Source organism: Drosophila guanche, unplaced genomic scaffold, assembly GCF_900245975.1.
Source record: "Drosophila guanche unplaced genomic scaffold, DGUA_6, whole genome shotgun sequence".
Lineage (NCBI taxonomy): Eukaryota > Metazoa > Arthropoda > Insecta > Diptera > Drosophilidae > Drosophila > Drosophila guanche.
Window position 1 is genome coordinate 6,777,226 of NW_022995748.1, and position 23,608 is coordinate 6,800,833.

Below are 23,608 nucleotides of genomic sequence, written 5' to 3' on the forward strand. Positions count from 1 at the left end.
TACTCGTATTTTGGGCTTTGTATGTTGTATGATTCAATTATGCCATTACTCTTTATCACTCCATGTCAGCTGTGGACTTGTTGTCTTTGTTTGATTCATTGTTAGTTGGGTTAATTGTTGAATGGAAATGCAAAGCTTAGCATTAGTCTGTTTAGTTACTACATCTACATATACATATGTAGGTTCGGGTTCTGACATTTCCCTCAACTTAAACTAGCTTTAGTTGATTAGTCAAGTAATTTGCGTTTCCTGCCATCGCTTTCTCCGTCAGTTTAGTATGGTTAATCTTGGGCTTAATGATTAATTGGTGATTGGATGAGTGGATGACTCTGACTGCTTCTCTGGCTCTGCGGGACAGGATCTGATCGCTTGTCAACAAATTTACTCATACAGTTAATTTATACATACATTTATGTATATACACATTCCGGTTTCCAATCTCTTATTGTTTCATTTGTGGATATAGTAAGATTTCGGCTTGCCTTATTAGAATCTAAGGGTCTATTCAGTTTTCCTCTATATGCTCTCTATGCATATTTGTATCTGTAGGTAGTTAGGAGTGTACATTTAAGATTATATTTATGATTTTGGATAAATACACATATTTAAATATTAAACTGAGCAAAAAAATCAGGCCACGAAAAAAATATCAAGCCGAAGAAACAAAAAAAAGGTAGGGAGGGGCGCTTGCAGAATTTGAAATTAAATATTTTTTAGCATAGGAATTAGGCAACTAATAACTTTTCACTTAACATAAATAATTTAATTATAAGAAACACTTAACGTAAAAACTGTGTGGGCGGGCGTGGTGTTTGATGTTTTTGAACTGAATCTCTCAGCGATTGCCCCTGCTGTTCTCAGCCATTATGCTGCCAGCTGTGGCAATGTTCTCGCGATGGGACGCGTGACAGGAGGTGGAGCTACTGATGGCTCCGCTGCTCTTTCTGGCGCTACTGCTGCTGCAGCTTGCCGATGGTTCGTCCTCATCGCCCAGATCTTCGTCGGGCTTGTGACTAGAGGCGGGCGGCGTGAGCACACTCTCCGGGGCGCGCAGCGCTGTGGCCGGCGAGGCCTGTGTGCGTGCTCGCATCGCGTGTATAGCATCCTGGACCATCAGCAATTCATCCTGCAAAAATCGAATGTATAGATTAGCAACTATTCACAAGAGCCCACCATATGTTTTCAACGTCTTCTTGAGCGATACTTACATACATGTCCATCGTGGTGGTGTGCGTCTGAATGATGTGAGAATCGTCGGTGACAATGTTGGGACAGACATGGCCCAGTCCGAACTTATTGCTGACCTGCTCGTTCTGCTCATTCACCTGAAGGTAAGCGGCCTTCTTGGAGATCACCTGGAAAAAGGGCTCCATCCAGCGAGCACAGGGCTGGATCACCTGCCAGTCCAGGCCGGAGCAACGGAGGGCCGTCTCACTGCAATGCAGAAAAGGGCAACCAAGTTAGAAAATTCACATCTCTACTCGGTGGAAGAGCAATTGAACTTACCGACTAAATGTATGACTAATGGCGGCCGCAGCCAGTACCGAGTACGGATAGTTGGCCATGGCCACGTCGAGAGTGCACAGATCCAGCAACTGTGAGGTCTGGACAAACTCGAAGCCCGAGAACTGGGGATAGATGAAGGCATCATCGGCCGCCTTCTCGGTGGCATGCTGTTTGCCGATCTGCGTGAACGAGGCTGGGGTGCGGTTGTTCACGTTCAGCTGCATGTAGACGCCCAGCCAGCCGGTTATGGTGATGGGGCTGATGTCCCAGTCGAGGGCCTGCAGCAGGATCTTTTCGTGCTGCAGAATGTCCCTCTCGGTACATGCGCCATCCGTGACGTAGGCAAACTCGCCTATCTTTGGCGGGTAGATCTCCTCCACCTTGGCGGCGACAAATAAACACGTAATGCCAATCAGCTGCAGGTGCGTTTTCAGCACCTTGTGTGCCACATGCAGATATCGATCGAGGTAGTCAACGGCCAGATAGAAGGTCTCCCGGTGCAGCTTGTACACCTCGCACACCTCGATCAGCCAGTCCAGAAGGATGGCCCGCATGCGCGGCTGCAAGCCCGGATGCTGCTCCAGCATTGTTGTGCTGCGCAAACGTGAATCCTGCTCGTCCCGATGGCACATCAGCTTCCACACATCGGCCGCATTGGCCCAGGCCAGGGCCGGCAGGGGGCACTGACGTAGCGAGGTCTCCACCGCCGGCGACATGCAATTCAGGCCCGAGTACTCTTCGAGCTGTGGTATGCCACATGCGATGTCTAATAGCAGGGACCCATACCTCGGCATTGGAAGGTTGCCGCCTGAGGAGGCTGGCGAAATAGTCGACGAGTTAATCTCCTCGTCATCCTCCTCCTCCAAATCTTCCTCCTCGCCGTACGAAGACTCCTCGCAGCTATCATCCAGCAAATCATCATCCTCCTCCTGGGGTTCCTGCTGCCCTGTCACTACTGCCAGACTGTTGCTGCTGGCCTGGTCTACGGCATAGCGCACTACAACGGGCGCCTGCTTGGCCGAGCCGCGATCCGGACTGGGAGGACTGTCGGGGCTGTCGGGGAGCGGACTGTGCGTGGCCTCCGGCAACTCATCTGCCGGCGAACTGCGTATGCTCAGCAGTTCTGAATGAGTTCTGAGTTCAGTTCAGTTCTGAGTCTGAATAGCTTAGACATTAGTAACAATGGCATTCAAACACTCGATAAGGATGTGATAGAATATATCGCAAGTGTTGTTGATTTCAAGCAGANGATAGAAGGTCTCCCGGTGCAGCTTGTACACCTCGCACACCTCGATCAGCCAGTCCAGAAGGATGGCCCGCATGCGCGGCTGCAAGCCCGGATGCTGCTCCAGCATTGTTGTGCTGCGCAAACGTGAATCCTGCTCGTCCCGATGGCACATCAGCTTCCACACATCGGCCGCATTGGCCCAGGCCAGGGCCGGCAGGGGGCACTGACGTAGCGAGGTCTCCACCGCCGGCGACATGCAAATCAGGCCCGAGTACTCTTCGAGCTGTGGTATGCCACATGCGATGTCTAATAGCAGGGACCCATACCTCGGCATTGGAAGGTTGCCGCCTGAGGAGGCTGGCGAAATAGTCGACGAGTTAATCTCCTCGTCATCCTCCTCCTCCAAATCTTCCTCCTCGCCGTACGAAGACTCCTCGCAGCTATCATCCAGCAAATCATCATCCTCCTCCTGCGGTTCCTGCTGCCCTGTCACTACTGCCAGACTGTTGCTGCTGGCCTGGTCTACGGCATAGCGCACTACAACGGGCGCCTGCTTGGCCGAGCCGCGATCCGGACTGGGAGGACTGTCGGGGCTGTCGGGGAGCGGACTGTGCGTGGCCTCCGGCAACTCATCTGCCGGCGAACTGCGTATGCTCAGCAGTTCATGGGTGATCTGGCCAGGTGAGGTGTACACAGATGAGGCCACCGAGGAGAGATTGCTGCTCTGATCGCTGCCATAGATGGCAGGCAGACGCTGTTGCCGCTTAGCCGATGGTGGCTCATAGCCAAGTTCGGGATCCTAAAATAAAGCAGAGCGCAAAGAAATATTTAGATTATTTATTTAGAATTGAGTAGAAAACATATTCCAAGGCAAATGATTATTTAATGATGTTCAAAATGAATCTGTTAATCTGTACATCAGCTTTAAATACACTTTAAATCACTCATGAGTTAATTACTGATCTCTTCTTAGAATTCTTACGGGAAAAGTAAGTTCTCAACAAATCTTCAACCAAAATTGATAGAAATTATTCCAAAAACAATTATTACCATTTCAATGAATTTACGCTTCTGTTCCAACTTCATAATAACATGAACGAAAATGTAGAAAGGATATTCAGGAATCAGTAACTGGATCACACACACACACACACGCGCAGACGGATGGCGGCAGAATTAGAAACGTGTCTCGAATACAATTAGCAAAGTAGGATCAGATCAGCTCAGATCAGGGAGAGCGATGCAGACGGTCAGCGTTGGCAAGAATTTATGTGGGCACGCCTGTCAAAATTCTTAATCCTTGATAGATGGACCGGGTACCGACCGGGTAACACCCGCACAAACTGTTAGTCAGAAATCGTGGAGTGCAGTGTAGGCGGCACGGCACACAAAGGGATACAGGATAAAGGTATGGAGGTACAACAATAACACTTTGTTTTGGTTTGGGTTTCTCTCTCTCTCGTGGTGATCGTGGGATCGTTTGGCTTGTTGGTTGGTTTTCTTTCCTTCTTTTTTGGTATAATCAATACAACAATTATTATTGCACTTTTTTGCTTCGATGATTCTCGATTATCGTGGCAGTCTTTGGTTGAAGTTTTGGGTTGTTCTGCTCTTTCTTTGGTATGTGTAAAAGTGCAAATAATTTTCGTGTGTTATAACATTGAAAACAATTTGTTGGTTTATTTGGTTGTTGGTTGGTTTGGGTTGGTTTGGTTGCTTGGCTGGTGAGGCGATCTTTTGTTCAAATCCGGTTATTAAATTAGTTTTTTGCACTCAAAATATTTAGTATTTATTTTTCGGTTTCAGTCTCTGCCTCTTCTGCTCCTCTTTTAGCAGCGTATCATTTTTGGTTTGTGTTTCTTTTTAGTCAATTATTTTTTTGGTCGTATGTATTTGGCATACATATATGTACATAGATGTCTGTTGTTGTTCTGGTCAGTCCGAGTTGAGAGCCGGATTGAGCGGATTGTGTGTGTACCAAACGCGTTGACTGGCGCTGTGCAACTGAGCTAGACGTCCCTCGTTCCAGATCGCCGATCCCCGAGCGAACCCCCCGACCGAACACCACTCCGATCGTTGATCGTCGTTATCCTGCTCAACGAATGCAACGGCCTGGAAATAGGGGTTGCTTTCACGACAGCGTTGCACACAGCGGTGAACGGTGAATAAAGGCCGACAAGCAGTATCTTTCCCTCTCGCTTGCTCTACCGCTCTACGGCTATTAAGGGTAGTTCCTTCCCGGAGATCTGGCTTTTTCTTTGAGACGTTCGGTCGTTCATTCCGTTGGGCCTGGGTCTTGCCTGTATGTTGTTTTTGCATTGCATTTTCGCCTCTGGGTGTTTATCAGCCCAACAACAAATCTCACTGACGCGGCCCTGGATCCTTTCTACAATTATTTTTTGTCAACAAATCCTACGTGTGTGTGTGTCCAGGTAGACGAAGACATTGGAAAAATCACTACCTAGACACATTTACAGAGAGCGTACTTATACAATCTACGTCCGTCTTTGGCTCGAGCTGCCAGAGGCGGCTGCAGCGCCTAAAATCTATTCAATCTGGGGAGCTATTTCTCTAGTAATTTATCTTTCATCTTCATCCAAGACAGGAGGGTGGAAGACCAAGCGACAGATCGTGTGGGGCGTTGCGAAAGTCGAATGTAGAGCAAGGCGAATGGAACCACAGAAACGCACAGAATCCCTCGTGAGTCATAAGATTACGGCAGAAGGAAAGAATCTTGACCATTGTTCTCAACGGCAGCTGATCGAATACAGAAGCAAAGATCAGAAAGTCCATACAAATCTATGAAAGAATCCATATAAGGATCTCTGTAGGATTGAGGGGAATTCAAATCATGCAAGAGTATGAAAGTCTTTCCATTGGAAACCTCTTAAAATCGCCCTCGAAAGTCAAGATCCAAGATTGGGTCAATAACACTTCAAGATCTGACCCTTCATTTAATGTCATACAGAAATATTCAAGATAGAAGCAATAAAATATGTTTTCTATAGGCAATCCCCAAGTTAACGACTGAAATTGATCTTTTACGTGATTGAAAAATTCTTTATTTTATCCAAAATTTTGCACATATCAATCTCTGGGGATATGTTTCAATGTTCAATTCCATAACTGGCAATCTCACACATCGTAAAAGCTTATCAATATTATAGCTGAACCTCCCTTCTGTCTGTCTATCCCTCCGTCTCCATATGGAGATGCTCATTAAAGATTTTCACATAATTTGTTGCGTAAAAATGAGGGAATTTTACGATATTTATGTGACACTTTTAATTGTTTGAGTAGGTTTGCCTTCCGTTGCTTCTTTCTTTCCTTCCACGACATGATCCCCTCTCTGTAGCAAGATACATTTCCAAGGTAAATACATTTTTTTTTGCATGAGACGACAGTCAGGAAGGTCCGCAGACGCATGACAAATTTAATTTCTTATTCTTTCTTGAGGGAAATGCAAGAACGTAACGAACAACAAGCAACCCTCTTCTGAAGGGAGAGAAGATTTAGGTAACAGAAGCGAGCGAGAGAGAGAGATAGAATGGCAATCGCAAATGGAAGTGGAAATGGTAATGGAAATGGACACATGTCAAGGAACCCCAGATGCAATGTAATTAAAATCAAAGCGTGCAATGGCATAAGAAATGCCTATGGACAATCCCACAGACAATGGACATTACATTCCGTTCTTTTCCTTTCGGTTTCCATTCGTTTTGGTGCGTGGACATTGCATCTGCTGAGGTGGGGGGGAATCGTGATCTGGTCAAGCGTGGATGGAGTATAGGAATTTTTCTCATCTTTGGGAACTTTATGACATGATGTGTGAGAAATTAGTGAACTGTAATGTGGGCTGGAACTGAATCTGGACCAATCTGAGCAGAGAGGGTTGCATCTTAAGTTTAACAAGGGTTAAACTGGGTTGTTGCCCTTAAGCCTATTCAAGGATTTCTCCTCTGCCAAAGTCTAGTAGTCAACGATGGTAGCAGCTGTCCCTGTGATTGCGATTGCATTTGATGTCACTTGATGATGACCTGATCTCTCTCTCTCTCTCTCTCTCTCTTGACTGCTTAAGGCACCCAAAACATCACTCGAAATGTCACTGGGAGGGAGCAGCAGGAGCAGATGATGCAATGCCACAATCCTTATCCAAATCTTCTAGCAGTTTTGGGCAGCAGTAGTACAAAACAGTCAAGAAAAGCAATTGTTATGCGACAGCAACTTCGTCGTCTACCTCAATATCCTTCAATGCCCCATTGTGTGGCTCTTACTCTCCTGCTGCTGCCACTCTGAGTCTCTCACTCTCGCTCTCTCTGGGTCTCCCTCTGTGCTGTGCTGGCATTTGCTGCTCTTCCTCATACCCTACAAAGTCCTGCGCTTATGTGTCGTAATCTTTCGTCTGCCGTCTGCTCGAAACCGAAACACCTTTAGTTTTTTTTCACCGCGTCGCGTCGATCGTTTTACCATTGGCGTGGGTCTGCCCCGTCCCCGTCCCCGTCCCTGGCCAGGACCAGGACCAGGTGTAACTTTGCCGTGTAATATTCAGCATTGTTGTTTCGTTTTATTATTTTTACCTTCTTTCTTTTCACTTCTCCCCCAAGTCCTTTTTTAATAACATTTAGTTTAGTTTGTTCTCTCTCTAATTTCAATGCCTCGGTTGAAGTGTACAGAGAGGAATTGTTCAGTTGGAGATAAACTGAGATTTCTGGGAATCAATATGCCAGCAGTCCAATAAAAACCACAAAGACTCTTATTAGAGAAGCTGCAGAGCAGTAATGAGAGGTGTAAGGCACAAGCAATGTATATTGTTTTTGAAAATTCTCTTTTACAGCGTTCGCTTGTGCGTCTCGAGTCGAGCATCATGCAAAGAACGCAAAGAACGCACGGCTGTTTTTTAAATCTTCTTTCAACAAAATATTAAGAAATATCTTGTCTTCTTTCTTTGACAAATTACATGTATCCTAATGATCATTATTATAAATTATAAATAAGGTCGCTGCTCCTGCTCTTCTTGTAATAAATGATATGCAAACAACATGCCAGAGGACACATGTCCCAGAAGGACAATAACAAACACTCATATTTCCAGGCAAACCAAAAACTGACCTCTGGTCAGTGTGTCCACAGGGGGGTTAATCCAACACAATCCTTTCGCGGTTGTCCTGCCAGTGACTTGGCAGGAAATCTTCATCAAGCCGGCAGAAACATGAGTGCAGAGAGGAGGAGAAACCCACTCGGACAGGCAGACGGATTGTAATTAATCATGCAATTGGTTAGATCCATGACGAAAGTAAATTAAAGCATAACCCATCGGAGGACGGGCAGGATCGTAGCATAAGTGGACAAAGGATAAACCGCAGAATGAATTTTGAATACGAAAACATGAAATGATAAATGTCAGGGAAGGACATCATTATCCAACACGCTTAATTTAAATAAGAAATACGTGAATGTTGTCTACTGCTTGACCAGCCTTACTTCTCTATTTCTTCTTCTATTTATCTAGTACTTATTGCTTTCTAGATCATCGATAGCATAGAAAGCTGCGGAATCTTTCTTACCCATCATTAAATTCAAACTCGTTTTGTTATCGTACGAATGGGATCTGTCATCTCTCAAAACAGATCATTGCAGAAAGCATCCTGTCAACTCTTGTTTACCCGTTAGCTAAATGAAATCCTCTTTAAAATTAGAGAAAACTTCGAGCTACAGAGAACATGAGAGTCCGTGTAAACCCATCCGATGTTGGGATGAAATCTTAGGGTGATCGTCGGGTAAAACTTGAAATCAATTTCCCACAATGCCCGCGGAACTGACTTGACAGAAATCAAGACCTGCACTTGATTGCAGCCCCGGCAAACCTCAACCCTACCCAACACTGCCCTCCCTCCTGTCTCGTTTCGGTGAAAAGAAACAATGAAGTTTTCCCAAAAAATAGAAAGGAAACTTTCAGCGATTTCATGCTTTGAGCAGAAGAAAAGGAAAGAAAGAAAAAAAGGGTTTACATTACACTGACAAATTGGTAAAATAATACTATAATTCTTATCCTTTTTCCAGGAGCAAAACAAATATTGTATAATATTTCAAGGAAGCAGAAAACGGGTATACGAATGCATCCCAAACGCAGATGACATCCGACAGGAGCAGGAGGAAGAGGCGGAGAAGCAGGATGATTTGCATAAAAGTTTAACGGAAATCTAATGAGCAGGACTGGAGTCTCGTATCGGTAGCGGGAACGGGACACACATTTGCATAAGGATAATATCCCTAGACGGGGTAGCAAAATGCAAGCGACCGACCGACCACTTTTTACGGAACGGTAACATCTTCTGCAGCACAAATGTCGTCTCGATGAATATTTAATTAGGGAAGCGGCAAGGAGCAAGGTAGGAAAAATGGAAAAACTTGGCAGCCAACGCAGTGATCCTTGAAAAGGATAAGGCGTTGCCGCTGAACCCCTCTCTAAGGCTCGCTCGTTCTCTGGCACATTCGTGTTTGTGGTTAGAGAGTCCCATTCCAGTAGTCCCATTCCCATATCCCTTTACCCATCCTTACCCATCGTCTTGATCTAGTTGCTGCGCCTCAAGCTACCATATGAATAACCTATAACTATCGCAATTTCAAATACTTCCTACGGCCCTAACGGACGTTTTGCGCGACGCCTTGACTTTAAGGTCCGTCCTATCCTTAGGAAACCACCCCTGGTGTTTCGCAGAGAGCAGGAGCGAGAGAGTGACGCTGCTCAAGGTGTGCGCGCATGCGAAACGTCGTTGTCGCTGTCGTTGCCGCTGTCCTTTGTCCGTTCGTGCATATGCTCAACATACTCGCACTCGTACTAGTGCCCAAGACCCCTCGGAATTCCCTTGCATCATGAAGGGGGCCAGACGTTTGCCTTAGTTTTTTTTAGGCTGTATGAAATGACATTTGTTGTTTGTTTGACAGGGAAGCAAGCGGCAGGAAAACAGTGCAAAAAAACAACCCAAACTCGATTTCTGCAAGTTCATTGCACGTCGAGGGGAGCTGCTGCTGCTGCCCTGCTCTTTACTTCAAAAAAAATCCTTTGCACCAACACAGCTGCCAAGAGCAGCCAGAAGACGCGAGACGAGACCCGCCAGCGAGAGAGAAGCCATTGTTCCATTGGCTTTGATTGCAGCTACTTGAGAGCCAAAGGCACAGAGCGCAGAGATCTGACTTCTAGCGAGGATACCAAATGAGCCTTTTTCCGCATAAGTAGAGTTTATTTTTGGGCTCATCTTGGCATTGTCTGAGCGCTTGTATGCCCAGGAGGAGCTGTCTACGTGCCCAACGGCATATTTGGCTAGAGATCTAATGAGGAATGAGGATCGACAGCAGCAGCATCAGCGGAAGCCATGAAAGGGCTACTACACTCTCAAAAGGCAAATAACAAATAAAATATCGTTTACAAAGACATACGAAAGGAGAGAAAACATTGGAAAAGTCAGACAATAATTCAAAGAGAATGGGTTGCTCGCTAGGATCGTTTTTCTCTTACCAAAAAATAAAGCTAAATAATGTGTAATTTTCAAAAATCTTTGAACAATCATCAGTGAAAGGAAATTATATTGACCTTAATTTAAACTTCAGAAGTATCTTTGTTGGCCATGCTAATATATGTTTATGTATATATTTTATTATTTTGAATGCATGAGAAGATCATCAAATCAATTTTGAATAAAACCAAAAATAAACACCCACACAGATCCATTATACACAAATCAAATTAGCTTATTTATAGCGTATTTTATATGTAGAAATATTCCAAGATCGTTTAGGTCATTCATTGGCTGCTGGCTCTCCCTCATTCTAGGCATTTCCTTGATAAGATTGCGCCAATCAACGAGGTCACCATGTGCTCTGATAATGCAACTTCATTCATAAAACTTATCTCATGCGAGTACCCAGGCGCAGACACAAAATAATATTCTATATGTTTGTGCAGCAGTGGGGAGAGGGGGATTGTTGGCTCACCTTTGCATCATCATTGGAGTCGGTGCTGCTTAAACGCCGTTTACGTTTAATGCCATTGGAAGTTGTTGCATTCGCAGCGGATGTTGCTAGGTTTTGATTATCACAAGAGCACATCTCCACTTCTGTTCCAGGGAGCTCTTTCTGTGCTATAAAGGAAGCTCCTGCTCCTGTTCCTGCTGCTGCTGCTGCCAAGGACGAAGACAAGGCTGATGCTGATGACAGAGGAGCTGGACTTCTGCTGTTGACGACGACGACAATGTTGCTGCTGCTGGTGGCTTCCTCGGTGCTGGCGCTGGCGGCGATTCTGACTACGCTTCCATTTGGCTCAGTGCTGCTGGTAGTAGAAACACTGCAAATGAGAGAAAGTAGAAGGAGAAAGATTAGTTATAACAGTGGTACAACGATGGTGGAAAAAGTGTATGAATAAGAAATAGATTGTCATGATTTAATAAAATAAATTGCTTAAACAATGATTTAGAAAATACATTAGCATTGCTTCAAAGTATTTAAAGAGTTTTTCTGCAGTTGAAGAAAGTATTTTGTGCATCAACCTGCAATAGAAAATCGTCCACATTTAAAATGAATAAAAACAAATAAGCTCAAATGACGATGCAAATAAAAATATGTACAAGAAATATGGAATATTAAAATACCAAAAAATCCGATGCAACCCACTCTCCTAGCACATATTCAACCAATCCCGAATCACTGTGCCCCCCACTCTTTTAGGGACTAGTCGAAAATTTCTTTTGATTTTTGCAAAATAGAAAGAGAAATTCAATACGAGAGCTGCCGAGCAAATCGTATACGACCGACATAGGGGCGTAAAATAGATACAAACGAAACATAAATTCATTGAATTTTGACACGGCCTCCGCCGAATGGAGGTTGGTAGATGCTAGACTCGAGATTGAGGCACCCAACGGGATACATTAATATTTAACATCCGGGAAATTGAAATCGAGATGACTGATCGAGGGAACTGCAAATGGGATCGAGGGCGCGTTCACGAGGAAAAGAAAGCCTTTCCTCGCTGTCTGTCTTGTGGAGTGAACCCTTTTTCCTTGCTCAAGATTATTGAGCAATTTTGGCAAATTTGCATGCACATTATGCATAATGCAAGAGGCTGTGCTGAGGAGGCTGGGCCCAGGCGCATAGAATTTCCCTCCATTCAATTTGGTTTCCCATTCCCCGATAGGCAGATGTTACTCTCCGATCTTTTGGCTCTCAAGTAAGAAACTGCACTTCAAGCAATTCGTTGCGCAAATTTTTGCAATTTGAAGAAAGGAGCAAAAAGTGGAATCTAACCCTTGAGACCAAACCGACCGACAAAGGTGTCGAGGTCGGGGGTTCCTCTGAAGGAATCTGTGAAAAGGGGAATACGCGATTACAGTAACGAAACAGAAAAAAAAGGGCTGCTGCACATAAATTCAAATGTTTAAGCCATTTCTCCTTGGCCAGAGGACTGTGATTGGTTATGTGGTATTGAGGCTGCCTGTTTTGATCCTTGTCAAGGTTTGGCCCTCCACTATCGATCGCGTTTAATGGTTTAATGAACAAGAAAAAGTAATCACGTAGTAAATTACGAGGAAATGGAGTCGCTTAAAAATGAGTTATGGCGAGAAATGTCGCTTTTTACTCTCGTAGAATGTGGAGAAAGGAAGAAGAACTAATGGAGTGTACGTGCAGCACACAGTACAAGCAGTGGATGAAGTTTTTTCCATCCATCCATCCTTTCTCTATCCTTTCTTTCATGTTGGTGGGTTTTCACGGGGTCAGGGTTCTTGCATCTCTCTGGTTAAAGGTTCAAACTGAAATTTGTCATTTCTCGGTGAAAGTTTTCGCTCCCTTTCCCTTTTGCGGCTTGGCTTGAAATCTTGTTTCTCATTCTGCTTTCCGCTGTAGGTAGCGAATGGCAGCTGGGGGTAAAGGCACTATCTTGGAGTGCCCTGCCGCTGCCATTCGGAGATGATAAGAGAGAAATACCATAAGACCGTACGCATTCCCGGAATACCCGCCAATGCATATTAAGTGGGAACAGTATCAAAGGATCGATCTTTCTCACATGATAAATTATTTCAAGCTGCGAGGGGCAACCAATTTGTTTGTTGCTGATGCTATACATTTTTATCGAACATTCCCGATGATGCATTGTAATCCTTTCAGGAAGTACATTTATAGAACTTGCACAGAGAGAGATCCGTTGATTAAAAAGATTATGTTTTGAACCATTTAACATCTTTTGAAAAAAATGTTTACAGAACAGATACAGATACAGAACAGCTTTAAACTGAACTTAAACTCTTAATGCTAAACGCTACGCTCATAAGTATGCAACGCTATGCGTTCCCCCCACATCATAACCTCAAATTTTTTTTCATAACCACATTTTTGACAAATTCCGTTATAGTTTCGCAACAAATACCCATAATTATGTGGCACACATGTTGCCTCGCTACTCCTGGACTACGAAATATGTCCATAAAATGGACTATCACTTAAGTGATGGGAATGATCGCGGAATGACCGAAAAGAGGGTGGCATGGGTGATGATGTAGCGAGGGGACGAGCATCTGACATGAGCAAATGACTAGGCAATTATGCAATTATGGTTATGCGCAGTCGCTGGCACCCACCCAACAACATTCAAAACATCAAAATAGAGGGTCAAACATATTAAAGTCAATTAATTTTTGTCCTGGTGTTGGCCAGGACACATGACTGACTGGCCCAATGACGGCCAAAAGCCACAGAAAGTGTGCGCTATGACAACATTATCAGCATGTAGATACAACCCCCCTGGCACTGGCCGCAGCCCTAGCCCAGGGTGCAACCCTCAACAAAACCGAACCGTCCCACAACTAAACACTTTTCTAATGACATTTTCGCGCGCAATTATTTACTAATCACACGCAGGACATTGCTGCACAGAGACAGAGAGAGAGTGAGTGTCCTTTAAAGGAATTCAGAGTGTATAGGAATGCAGCGACAACACTTGGTTATCAACGGAACGCAATGGAACGCTCGGTCTAGACTTTAACACCTACGAAACCATCTGCTCGGGTTCTTTTGGATAACTTTTCCGTAGTGACAGTGAAAATGCATTTTAGATTATCGCACTTGGGATCCAGGAACAGTAGGAATTGTAGGCGCCTGCGGGCCTCTAGTCTCTACCAGGGGGCATTCACGCATAACCAGACCAGGGCTCTGTCAATTTATAATTACGAAAATGCTATTAGATAAACATCATTTTGGTAAAACGAATTAAAGAGAGACAACTGACTGTGGAGAGTGGAGTGGTTTGCTGCTGCTGGCTACCAGGATAGTTGGTGGTAAAAAGGAAGTAAGTCTTGTCGCCACAGGAAGTCGAGAGAGAGTCGCTCATATCGTTTGATATTAGAGACAAAAGTATTGCTGGGGATGTTGTTCTTTGGCCTTCATGTAGGGTGTTAATTAGTTTTGGTTACTCCAAAGGAAATGGAAGTCACGAAGAACTTTTGATGGGAAAAGGAAATGTATGAGAGCAAGGCTAGAAGGCAAACAAAGTATGCAGGTTGTTCAGGAGCTTCAAATGACATATGCTGAATAAGCAGTTGATAATGTTACACAATGCATTTTTAGACTAATTACAAGACAATTCCATTACAACCGTCGAAGCTAAAAACTAAATCAGTTTGCAGTTTGATATAGAACATTAAACATATTTTTATAATTATTATTCTATAGCCTGAAAGACAATTATAAATAACTCTTAATAAATATGTATTCTTTATTGTTGTACAAGCTTAATATGCTCATAGAATGGATATTCAAAGCACATGGGAAACACTTACCTCTTGTCATATAAACCCATAATTGTACGGCCTCGAGAAGCCGTTGAGGTTAGGAATTTTGAATCTTCCGTAAAGACTGGCTCGTCGGAGGCAGAATTTAGTGTTGAAAAAGTTTAAAGATTTAAAAGAGTAACTAGAAATGATACAAATAAAAACAAAATAATTAAAATAAAGCAACAGTTAAGTAAAATAAAATAAATTAGTAATATTGGAATGGGCATAACATGAGGAGGAGACGATTCATATGTTTCGTGTTTTCTAGAGTTTTTTTTACGACTTTCAACAGTTAGTCCCGTATTATCTCTAGCTGTGGATCTGACAACATATGATCCTCTAAAGAGGAGAGCCAGCGACCGAGCACACACACGCAGCATGTGGTCGAGGAGTTTCCTACTCGTCTCGAAAACCCAAAACAAATTTGTTTACGTGAGTTTTTCTCAAAACACAATATAAGAAGTTTTCGCTTTTAGCATACTGCAGAGTAGCAGAGTAAATATTCTTCAATGTGTTGAAGATATTCAAATTACAGAGCTAGAAGACTATGGGTTGGATCATCTTCGGGCAGGTAGATGGTCAGTTTATTTTGTTAATAGAATTTCCACGAGTCTCGATTGATGCCCGCCCGGAGATCAGCTGCCCTTCGCCCTTAGTTTAGGTCTCTCCCCTCTGGCTTTGGCTCTTCCTGTTGTGGCGGTGTCAGGTGCTTCTTCGAACGGCGCATGCGCAACGTCAACTGGTATTTTCTAGTGGTTTTACAACGCTTAATTATATCGAGTAGGAGCCATTGCCGCTGTCTTCCCTGTCTATTGATATCGATGCACCTGTTGTGCCTAGAGTTGGTGGCTGGCCTTCTGCTGTTTCTGTTGCTTTTCTTGCCTGATGATGATGCGGGCAGGTGAACCGAGTGGAGTGGAGCGTACGGCTCTGGCAGCTGTTGATAGAGTTCTTCCCCCCTTAAAGGATTCCTCATTTCTTTGTATTTTTGTGTGTGTCTCTGCGTCGCTGCAATGCTGTGCTGTAACTTCAATTGACTTCCCCCTTCGCTAATTGTATCCTGTCGCGTTTCCTTGTTTCTTCCTCGCTTCTCTCCCCTCATTTATTTTCCTTTTCCTTCTTTTTATATTCTTTTCATTCGACTGTGTGACATATGGGCCGGGTGGCGTTATATTTGCCACGATTTATGGACCTCCTCCCTTCGGTCTGCCATTCACTTCCGACACCTATTTTCCTACCCCATATCCGAATGCTTTCTTACGACTTTCTTTCGCCCATTTTTCTGTTTTTGTTCTTATCCAATGCATTCTCTCTATTTTCCTCACTTTTTGCCGATCTTTTTTGGGCTGCCTTTTCCCCGAGTTTTCTCATGCACAATATTTGGCTTGTCCTTTCTATTCAGCCATCATTTTCACACTAATTGCGGATATGCCTTCTAATTAATTGGATTCCTTCTTCCCTTAACACATATTCAACCCTCTTTAACAATCGCAATACCTGGAAAAGCATTTTCTAAATTAGTTTGTGAGATCTAACGATGATCTATAAAATAGGATATGTGGGAATTCGGGATTATAGTATAGGTAAATTCTGTATCAGATATATTCCACACGAGTTGATTAATCCTCTAGAACCCAGTCGATCATTTGTACACGAGATTGTATCTCAGCGTTTAACCAAACTGTTGACAGGGATTCCCATCCCTATCCCCATGTAAATAAATGACTTTATTTTGAGTTATCCTACGATTTCTTTGTCCAAATAATAGCTGCGACTAACATTAATAAATGACTAACTAATTGCAAGCTCTGCCCACACACAAGGTACAAGTAGCACACACTCATCACAACATATTCCATACCAGATTACCCGATTCCCGATGTCCCGTCTAATGAAGATTAAGCGGAAAGGCGACTGCACCGTGGGTTGCTGGATTTAAGGAGAATTCCGCGGCGTTGCAACAGGTATACAAATATGAATAATGTTCTGAATAGAGAAGGGGCTTCCTTCCTCTCCAGTGCCTAATTAGAGAACCGATGCTGGAGTAAGAGTCGGAGAGGGTCGGGTTCGTGGTTCCAAGGTCATTCAAACAAACACCGAACGGATTTAACTGGAAAACTATCTCTGAGATGTTTGGCAAATCCAAAGATTTCCCACAAGGAAATGGAACATGAACAACATACTTAGAGTGCTTAGAGTCGAAACTGAGATACAAACAAAGATACGTACATACATAGAAACATGCTGCATTGCAACTTGAGGCAAATGAAACGAAGAGGAATGCGCAAAATGCGCAAAGGAGAGCGCAAAAAAATATATATACGAAAATATATTTGTATGTACAAGATGTAGGTAAATATGTCTGTATGTCTGCACATAATACTGAAAAACAGGTCTCGAGATATCCGAGAGGCCTCTTGAGTCTTGAGTCTTCGACGTCGTCGTCTGGGGCCTGCAATTTTTGTACGTCCTTTTTGGCCGAGTGCGTGCCCGTCTGTGTATGTGCTAGAGATGCATTTTGGGACGAGATAAATTCCAGAGATACTCGAGATAAATGCACATGCATCTGTGTGTTTCTGTGTGTGTGGGTCTCTGTCTGTCGTCAATGCCAATGCTACTCCTCCTCCTCCTTCCATCTCCTCTTGTTGTTGCTTTTGTTGCGGTTTGGCTACATCTTCTTGGTCTTGCAATTAGTTGGAACGAACGAACTCCAAGTCCCGCAAAAAAGTATAAAAAACAAAAACAGGAAAGTCGATCGCCGTCTCAGACTTTGCCTGCGACTCCCTCCGACTCTGAGAGGTCGGTATTCATTCGGTCTTCTCCTGCGCATGCGTATTTATGTATGTACATATACATATGTATGTCTGTATGTACGTACATATGTCTGCATCTTTAGAGCGCCGCCAGGGCAACGGCGTGTGAAAGTAAAGTAGAGACGATCTAGAGGCACAGATAGAGAGGGAGAGAGAGAGAGAGATAGAGGTGGAGTCCAGTGTACTGGAAAGAGAGCGACAGAATCAAAGTTCTTCAATGGACGTGGACCCTGGACCTGGGACCCAGCGCCGTTCCAGTTCCTGGAATTGACGGCCTTGAAGTAGCCGTTAGGACAACGAGACGCGCTCAATTGATTATTTAGTTTATATTTAGCAGCGTCTAAAAGGATGCCCATTGCCGGCTCAAGTGGCCAGCGTCCTGTCGCCCCTACACCACTCCACCTCCTACTCCTCACCCAATCCCTTGGACTATCCTTTGTTTGTCTGGGAATAACTGGAAACTGTTTATCATTGTGGATTCTTCCCTCTTCCCGTACGGCTTCTACTCCTCACTCTCGTCTTCTGATTTCCCTCCCTCCAGCTTCGATTTTGTCTGATGCAGCTCCTCCGAAGCGACAAAAATGCGGCATACATTTCGATAAGTTCAGCCACAACAACAACAACAAAATTTATAGACAATGAAACATTTCTTTGGCCATTGCCATGTAGGGAGGTACTCACAACTCATCGTTGGATTCCATTCCTGGCTGAATGGATGGATATTATAGTCCGTGTAATATTTGTGAAACATTCCGCACTTGTAATTGAGAAATATTTTTGGTATTTTACCAGGAATTCGGGTTAATATGGGCACAGGTGATATCTATAGGGACGTATGTGTGCATGTCTGATGAGAAAATATAACAAATGAGATTCTGCTTTTTTGCCTTTCTTGCTTTAAGCAATTCCTTTGATTGGATGCCGCCTCCGCTCAGCTCTGATGGAAGGAATACATGTAGGTGGGAAGAAGCACTTGAGTGGGGAAAGTGTTGGGTAACCTTCAAAAAGGGGCAGAGGTGTTGAAGAGCGCTTACGAATGGCAATTGGTGAGTAAATAAAGATAGACAGACACAATGACCTAGTCGTCTTGGCAGGATTTGGAGAGGATTCCTGGAAGTGAATTTTATTAAATTTTTAAGGGGAAAAGTTTATGTTTATATCCCCATTTAGACTATAATCAGCCAATGTTCCTGCTTTCCCTTGAACATCCGATCATAGCAAAATCAAAACGTAGAATCTTCGCACTGTAGATAGACACCTTGCAGCACTTATGTATACAGAAATCCACCCCATCGACAAGCCACCCACCGCCCCCACCCCACACATTCAACGAGTTTCAAAGAGCAAAGCAAAATGCTAAAAAGCAATCGCGCAAAAAGCATTGTTGAAAAAAAAAACACACACCCAAAACAGGGAATGCGAAAAACCTCACAAAAAGAACGAGAAGAAAGTCGAAAAGCAAAAAAACAACAGCAAAGAGTAAAGAAATTGTAGCAGGTAAGTGGGTAGGTGGAGTGGAGTGGCGGAGAGCAAAGCAGAGGGGGAAACAATAGAGCAAAGCAGACATAAATATCAATGAACTCCGTTCTGGACAGAACTCGCTCCCCTCTCGGCCATTCGCTCTCTTTCTCTCGTGTGTACATAGAGTTACTACCAAAGATACATGTTATATTTTTTTTGCGCCACTTTTGACATAATTCTTTGTCTTGTGTTTGCCTCTGCCTTCTCTACTGCTTATTCTACCGATTCTCCGTGTTCTCCCTTTTCTACTGCTTCTCTTCGTGCGCTTTATTACTCATTCTTCTGGCTTGCTTTGCTTGCTCTGCTGCTTGGTTTTCGTCAAGTTTTCAACTTTTCCCGCCAGCGCAGTCGGCGTCGCTGTCCGCTTTGCTGCCACCGCTCTGTAGCGCCACTGCCTGCGTCAACAGCGACCGCCAACTCGTTGTTCTGATTGGAATGAATAAAACGGAAGAGCGCGTTTCGTGGTGTGAGTGTGTGAGCAGGGAGAAGAGAGCATAGCGACAACGCTCTCTCTCTCAGTTTGAGCGGAGCGCATTTCTAGAGACCTCTGTGTGTATTGGTGTCTGTGAGCAGGGGAAAGGGAAGCGCCAAAGAATGGAGAAATACAAAGTGGCGCGAATTAGGCGTTTGGCTGGCGCACTTTTGGTTTTACCGCCCAAAATCTATGCGAATGGCGGGAAAAAGTGCAATTCGAGCGGGAACACTCCAAGTGAGAGATTAGAAAGGGGATCGATCGTCGCATAATTTGTGCTGCGGTGTGGCAGAGCGTGGTAGAGCCCCAGCCCAGATCAGCGGTGTGGCACCCGCAGCATCTGTCCGTAACTGTTCCCAATTGCAGCAGCAGTTCACTGAACTGGATTCCTATATAGGGAATTCCTAAATCCTTAGTCGATGCATAGGGATGGGTCTGAAGACTCCATTAAGATTACACATCCCAATTGTTATTACACAAAAACACACACACACACTCACTACCGCATGCATTCTAGGGAGTTCCAATTGGCATACTTAATACTTGGAGACACTTGACACTTTTCATCCGTTCAATTTCTATTTAGATATTTTTTAAAATTTTGCAACATTTCTCCCACACGACAATATGTGGCGGCTCCTCAATTTCTAATATCACATTTTTCGGCACTTTTGACTTTTTGATTTGTTGTATTTGTAGCAGAAAAAAATGCAAAGACACGACGACAGCCGCCGCCGCCACCGCACCATACACCGCTATCCCGCCCTCCGTTCAACAGCACACACACTTTTGTCGGATCTTTGCCGATTCTGTCCGTCCCCCCGCCACACACACTTGTCACACACGCACACTTATTCGAACTTTTTTCTTTCACTTTTTGCACCACTTTATCGATGAAATTGTGCAATACTTTTACCTTCTCCGGCCGGGGCAGTCGCTGAGGCAGTTGGGAAAAACAGTTTCTGCAGTTTTCCCAAAGAAATTGGCATTTGAAAAGGGTTTTCTGAACGTGCGCACTCGAGAATCGAAAATTTTCTACGTCGTCGTCGTCACGCCGGCCACAGTGTGATCAGGCAGGCACCCGAATTGGTGGAACGGCAACACTAAAGCGACTCAGAGAGAGCTAGGGAGAGAGCACGACAGCGGCAGCGACTGCGGCGAGTGTGCAAGAGGAACGCGCCAAAACAAGCTGATCCGAAGCGCCAAAAAATGCAACAACCACACAGCGCAAGAGCTTGTTGTTGCTGGTGGCTCAACTGACATTTGGAAGAGAACCAGAGAGAAAGAGAGAGTCTCCCGCGCGAAGCAGCCGCACAAAGGAATGTGACTGTGGCTGAGACACAGACAGAGAAAGAGAGACTCGACTCCGCTGGTGGCAGAATTTTATTGAATGGAAGGGAATTGGAGAAGCTGGAAGTGGATGCCAGTTACCAGGGGCAGAAAGGGGGCCGAGGCCTATTTCAGGTCTGCACATTAAAGTGTGCGTGTGTTTCGTCGCTCTCCCATTATCGGTATGTGGCAATCAGCTGGTAGTCCAGAACAGCTGAGTGGGATGCCATCATGTCCAAAAAAGGACGCGTTTTTATACAAGTTTATATAAATTTTCGTCGTTTATCTATATTTTTCCAAGTCCCACAGATGCGTATTGTATTGTACTAAACTAAAAATGTTTAAAAATTTTTTTGTGCAACAATAATTACTTAAAATCCTAAGAAAAACACATGTAAAGCCAATTATTTCAACACTCATCTGCTAAAATATATAAAATCTTTAAGAAAAGCCAAAAACTTTTACTAAAATATACGAAAGGTATCGATTTTAACTAATATTTTAAAATAGCATGCATAATACCATCGCACTCAACCAATTTAGCAACTGGGTGGCAACGCCAATTGAGATACAAACAAACCGCAGCGACTTTGTTGTTGTCCTCGATTACCATTTCATCGTTTTAGGCACCAACTTTGAGCCCCGTTTACGAGCCCAATCTGAATGGATCCACACATTTTCTTAATTGCATTCGAAGGGCGAAAGCATACAGAATCAGATTCTTTAAAAATAACGAAAATCATTACAAAATTGATGAAAATAACAACAACCAAAGTTTGCGATTTCCCGCGCGCGGGAACGCGACGTCGCGTCGACGCTGCTGACAGCACTGACAGCTGAGAGGAGTCTCTTTCAGAAAGAGAGAGAGCGGCGAACGACGTTGGCAGAGGCACATGAAAAGTCGGAAACGTGAGCAGAGACGTCGACGTTTTTTTTTTCTTTTCGTAGAATGCCCAAGAAAAATGTTAAAAGCAACGGAATCTTGTAGGAGATGAAATTGCGAAAAAGAGAGCAGAACCGAGAACGAACTGAAGTTTGGGGTCATATTGTCGCTCGGGGATTGAATTGCACCTGCGGCGACTCGGTGCGGTGTGGCTGCCAGGTGGCAGCGTATATCACAAGCACTCACCTGTTCCTACGGCCGCAAAGACTTGGTCTGGTGTGGTCTTCTGATCTAATGCTGCACTGGAGGCTTGCGGCCTGTCTTGTCTTGTCCTGGGCCACGCGTTCCGTTTCTCGGGGGCACACACACAAAACACACGCGGATTGACTGATGAAAAAAATTGCACACACCGCCACAGACACACACACACAACACACGCACATCAGCAGCACAGACAGATTCCTTGACAGTTTTAGCGGATAACTCCAACTTTTGTCCAATTCCGTGCCAAGGTTCGCTGCGGTAAAGCACAAAGAATTGTTTACACCCAATTCTCAACGTTCTGCGATATAACGATTTCAAATCTGCAAAATTTCGAGACGACTGTGAAGATCGGCAATTGATTATTTTTATTTATTTTTTTTTGGTATTTAATCGCTACAGCGAATAGGATTGCATTGCTCATTTCGAGTGACTGTTCAAACTTAACACACTGAACGCCCGCCTTTTAAATATGTAAGCACTTTTTCCAAATTGGCAAAATAAAACTGCTTGTAAATGTTTATTGTAGCCACCCATCCCCCCTGTTTACGAACAAATGCGAATGGGCACCGTTTCATTCAGCTAAACTGCGTTACAAATCTTTCAGTTTAATTAATTTCTTAGTTTTCTACAACCACCCATTGGTCACCAGAAGGTTAATCGGTCTCGGTCAATGACATATTTATTCGATTTCAATATTCTGTTTAGTATTGCCATCCAACTTAGACTCTCAGTCGAGGAACTACAATTTTCTACGATTGTACAATACATTCGCCACAAGGTTGGCCTACTCTTCTTGACTCTCGTATTGGATTGTTTACAAAAATAACGATTTAGTTGAAAGGTTTAGGTTTCTAGAATGTTTTGTTACGTTATTTGACAATTTGTTGCTGACCACCCAGTAGTATGTGCCTTTGTGTACCCTGTTTCCAATTTTTATTAACACATCTTTTTCAAAGCTGCTCTTAAAAATAATAATGCCTTAATGTTTCCATGTTATGCAAAATTTGTTAAGGTTTCTTTCCAAAGCCGATTTTCTTTTTTTTTTCATTGAGATTTACATCATTTTCTCAATTCGAGGACATCCTTCCCTCAAGGGTACTAAATGTTGCTTATTCCATTAAAAATGTTGGGGAACACTGCTCACTTTTCACAGCCTGTTGTTGGTCCATACAAATTTTGTTGCCAACGGTAAAATACGAAGTGGGGATGGAATTCAACGTAAATATACAATGAACTTAATTTCGTAGTCAAAATATAAAAAGTTTACAATATACCTTAAATGGTCGCCCTGTTTCGTGACGTCTGTCAAGATCGACAATTGAATTTATTTATTTACACTGTAAAATTTCCCGGGCTTCGAGGTATATACCGCACGACCCTCAGAAATATACCGAAATATACCTCTTTGTTGTCTTTGTTATATCCTATAACATTTTTCTCGATTTGTTAGGCTGTCGATCGCTGTCATTTAGAAAATATACCACTCCATTACGATGTCGAAATATCCTGAAAAGTATATTATGCTGTTCTACCTGAACGCGAGCGTCGCCCTTTTTTCATTTTGTTTACACTTTATTGCAGTTTTTAAAAAACATTAAGGTATTTAATCATTTTAAATTGAATGTTCAGCATTTTATATTATACTTGACGTGCTCTTTTTGTTTATTTCAGATTTGCCAACATTTTTCAGCCATTTCACACTTCAGTCATGTGTTATCGAAGTGAACAGTGCTACCCTGCGGGAAATTTCGAAGCGCGCACAAATTTAAAAAT

At 43.7% G+C, this 23,608-nt stretch overlaps 1 protein-coding gene across 1 annotated transcript; it reads right to left on the reverse strand.

Annotated features, from left to right (window-relative positions):
- Positions 1-58: 58 nt before the first annotated feature.
- LOC117583977 (G1/S-specific cyclin-E) lies at positions 59-22,206 on the reverse strand. Its single transcript, XM_034272683.1, has 7 exons — positions 21,818-22,206; positions 14,560-14,692; positions 10,727-11,075; positions 2,704-3,533; positions 1,507-2,640; positions 1,209-1,434; positions 59-1,126 (listed from the first exon to the last, which is right to left on the reverse strand). The coding sequence occupies exons 2-7, from the start codon at positions 14,577-14,579 to the stop codon at positions 836-838; spliced, it is 2,850 nt and encodes a 949-aa protein (XP_034128574.1). The 5' UTR covers positions 14,580-14,692; positions 21,818-22,206; the 3' UTR covers positions 59-835.
- Positions 22,207-23,608: the final 1,402 nt, after the last annotated feature.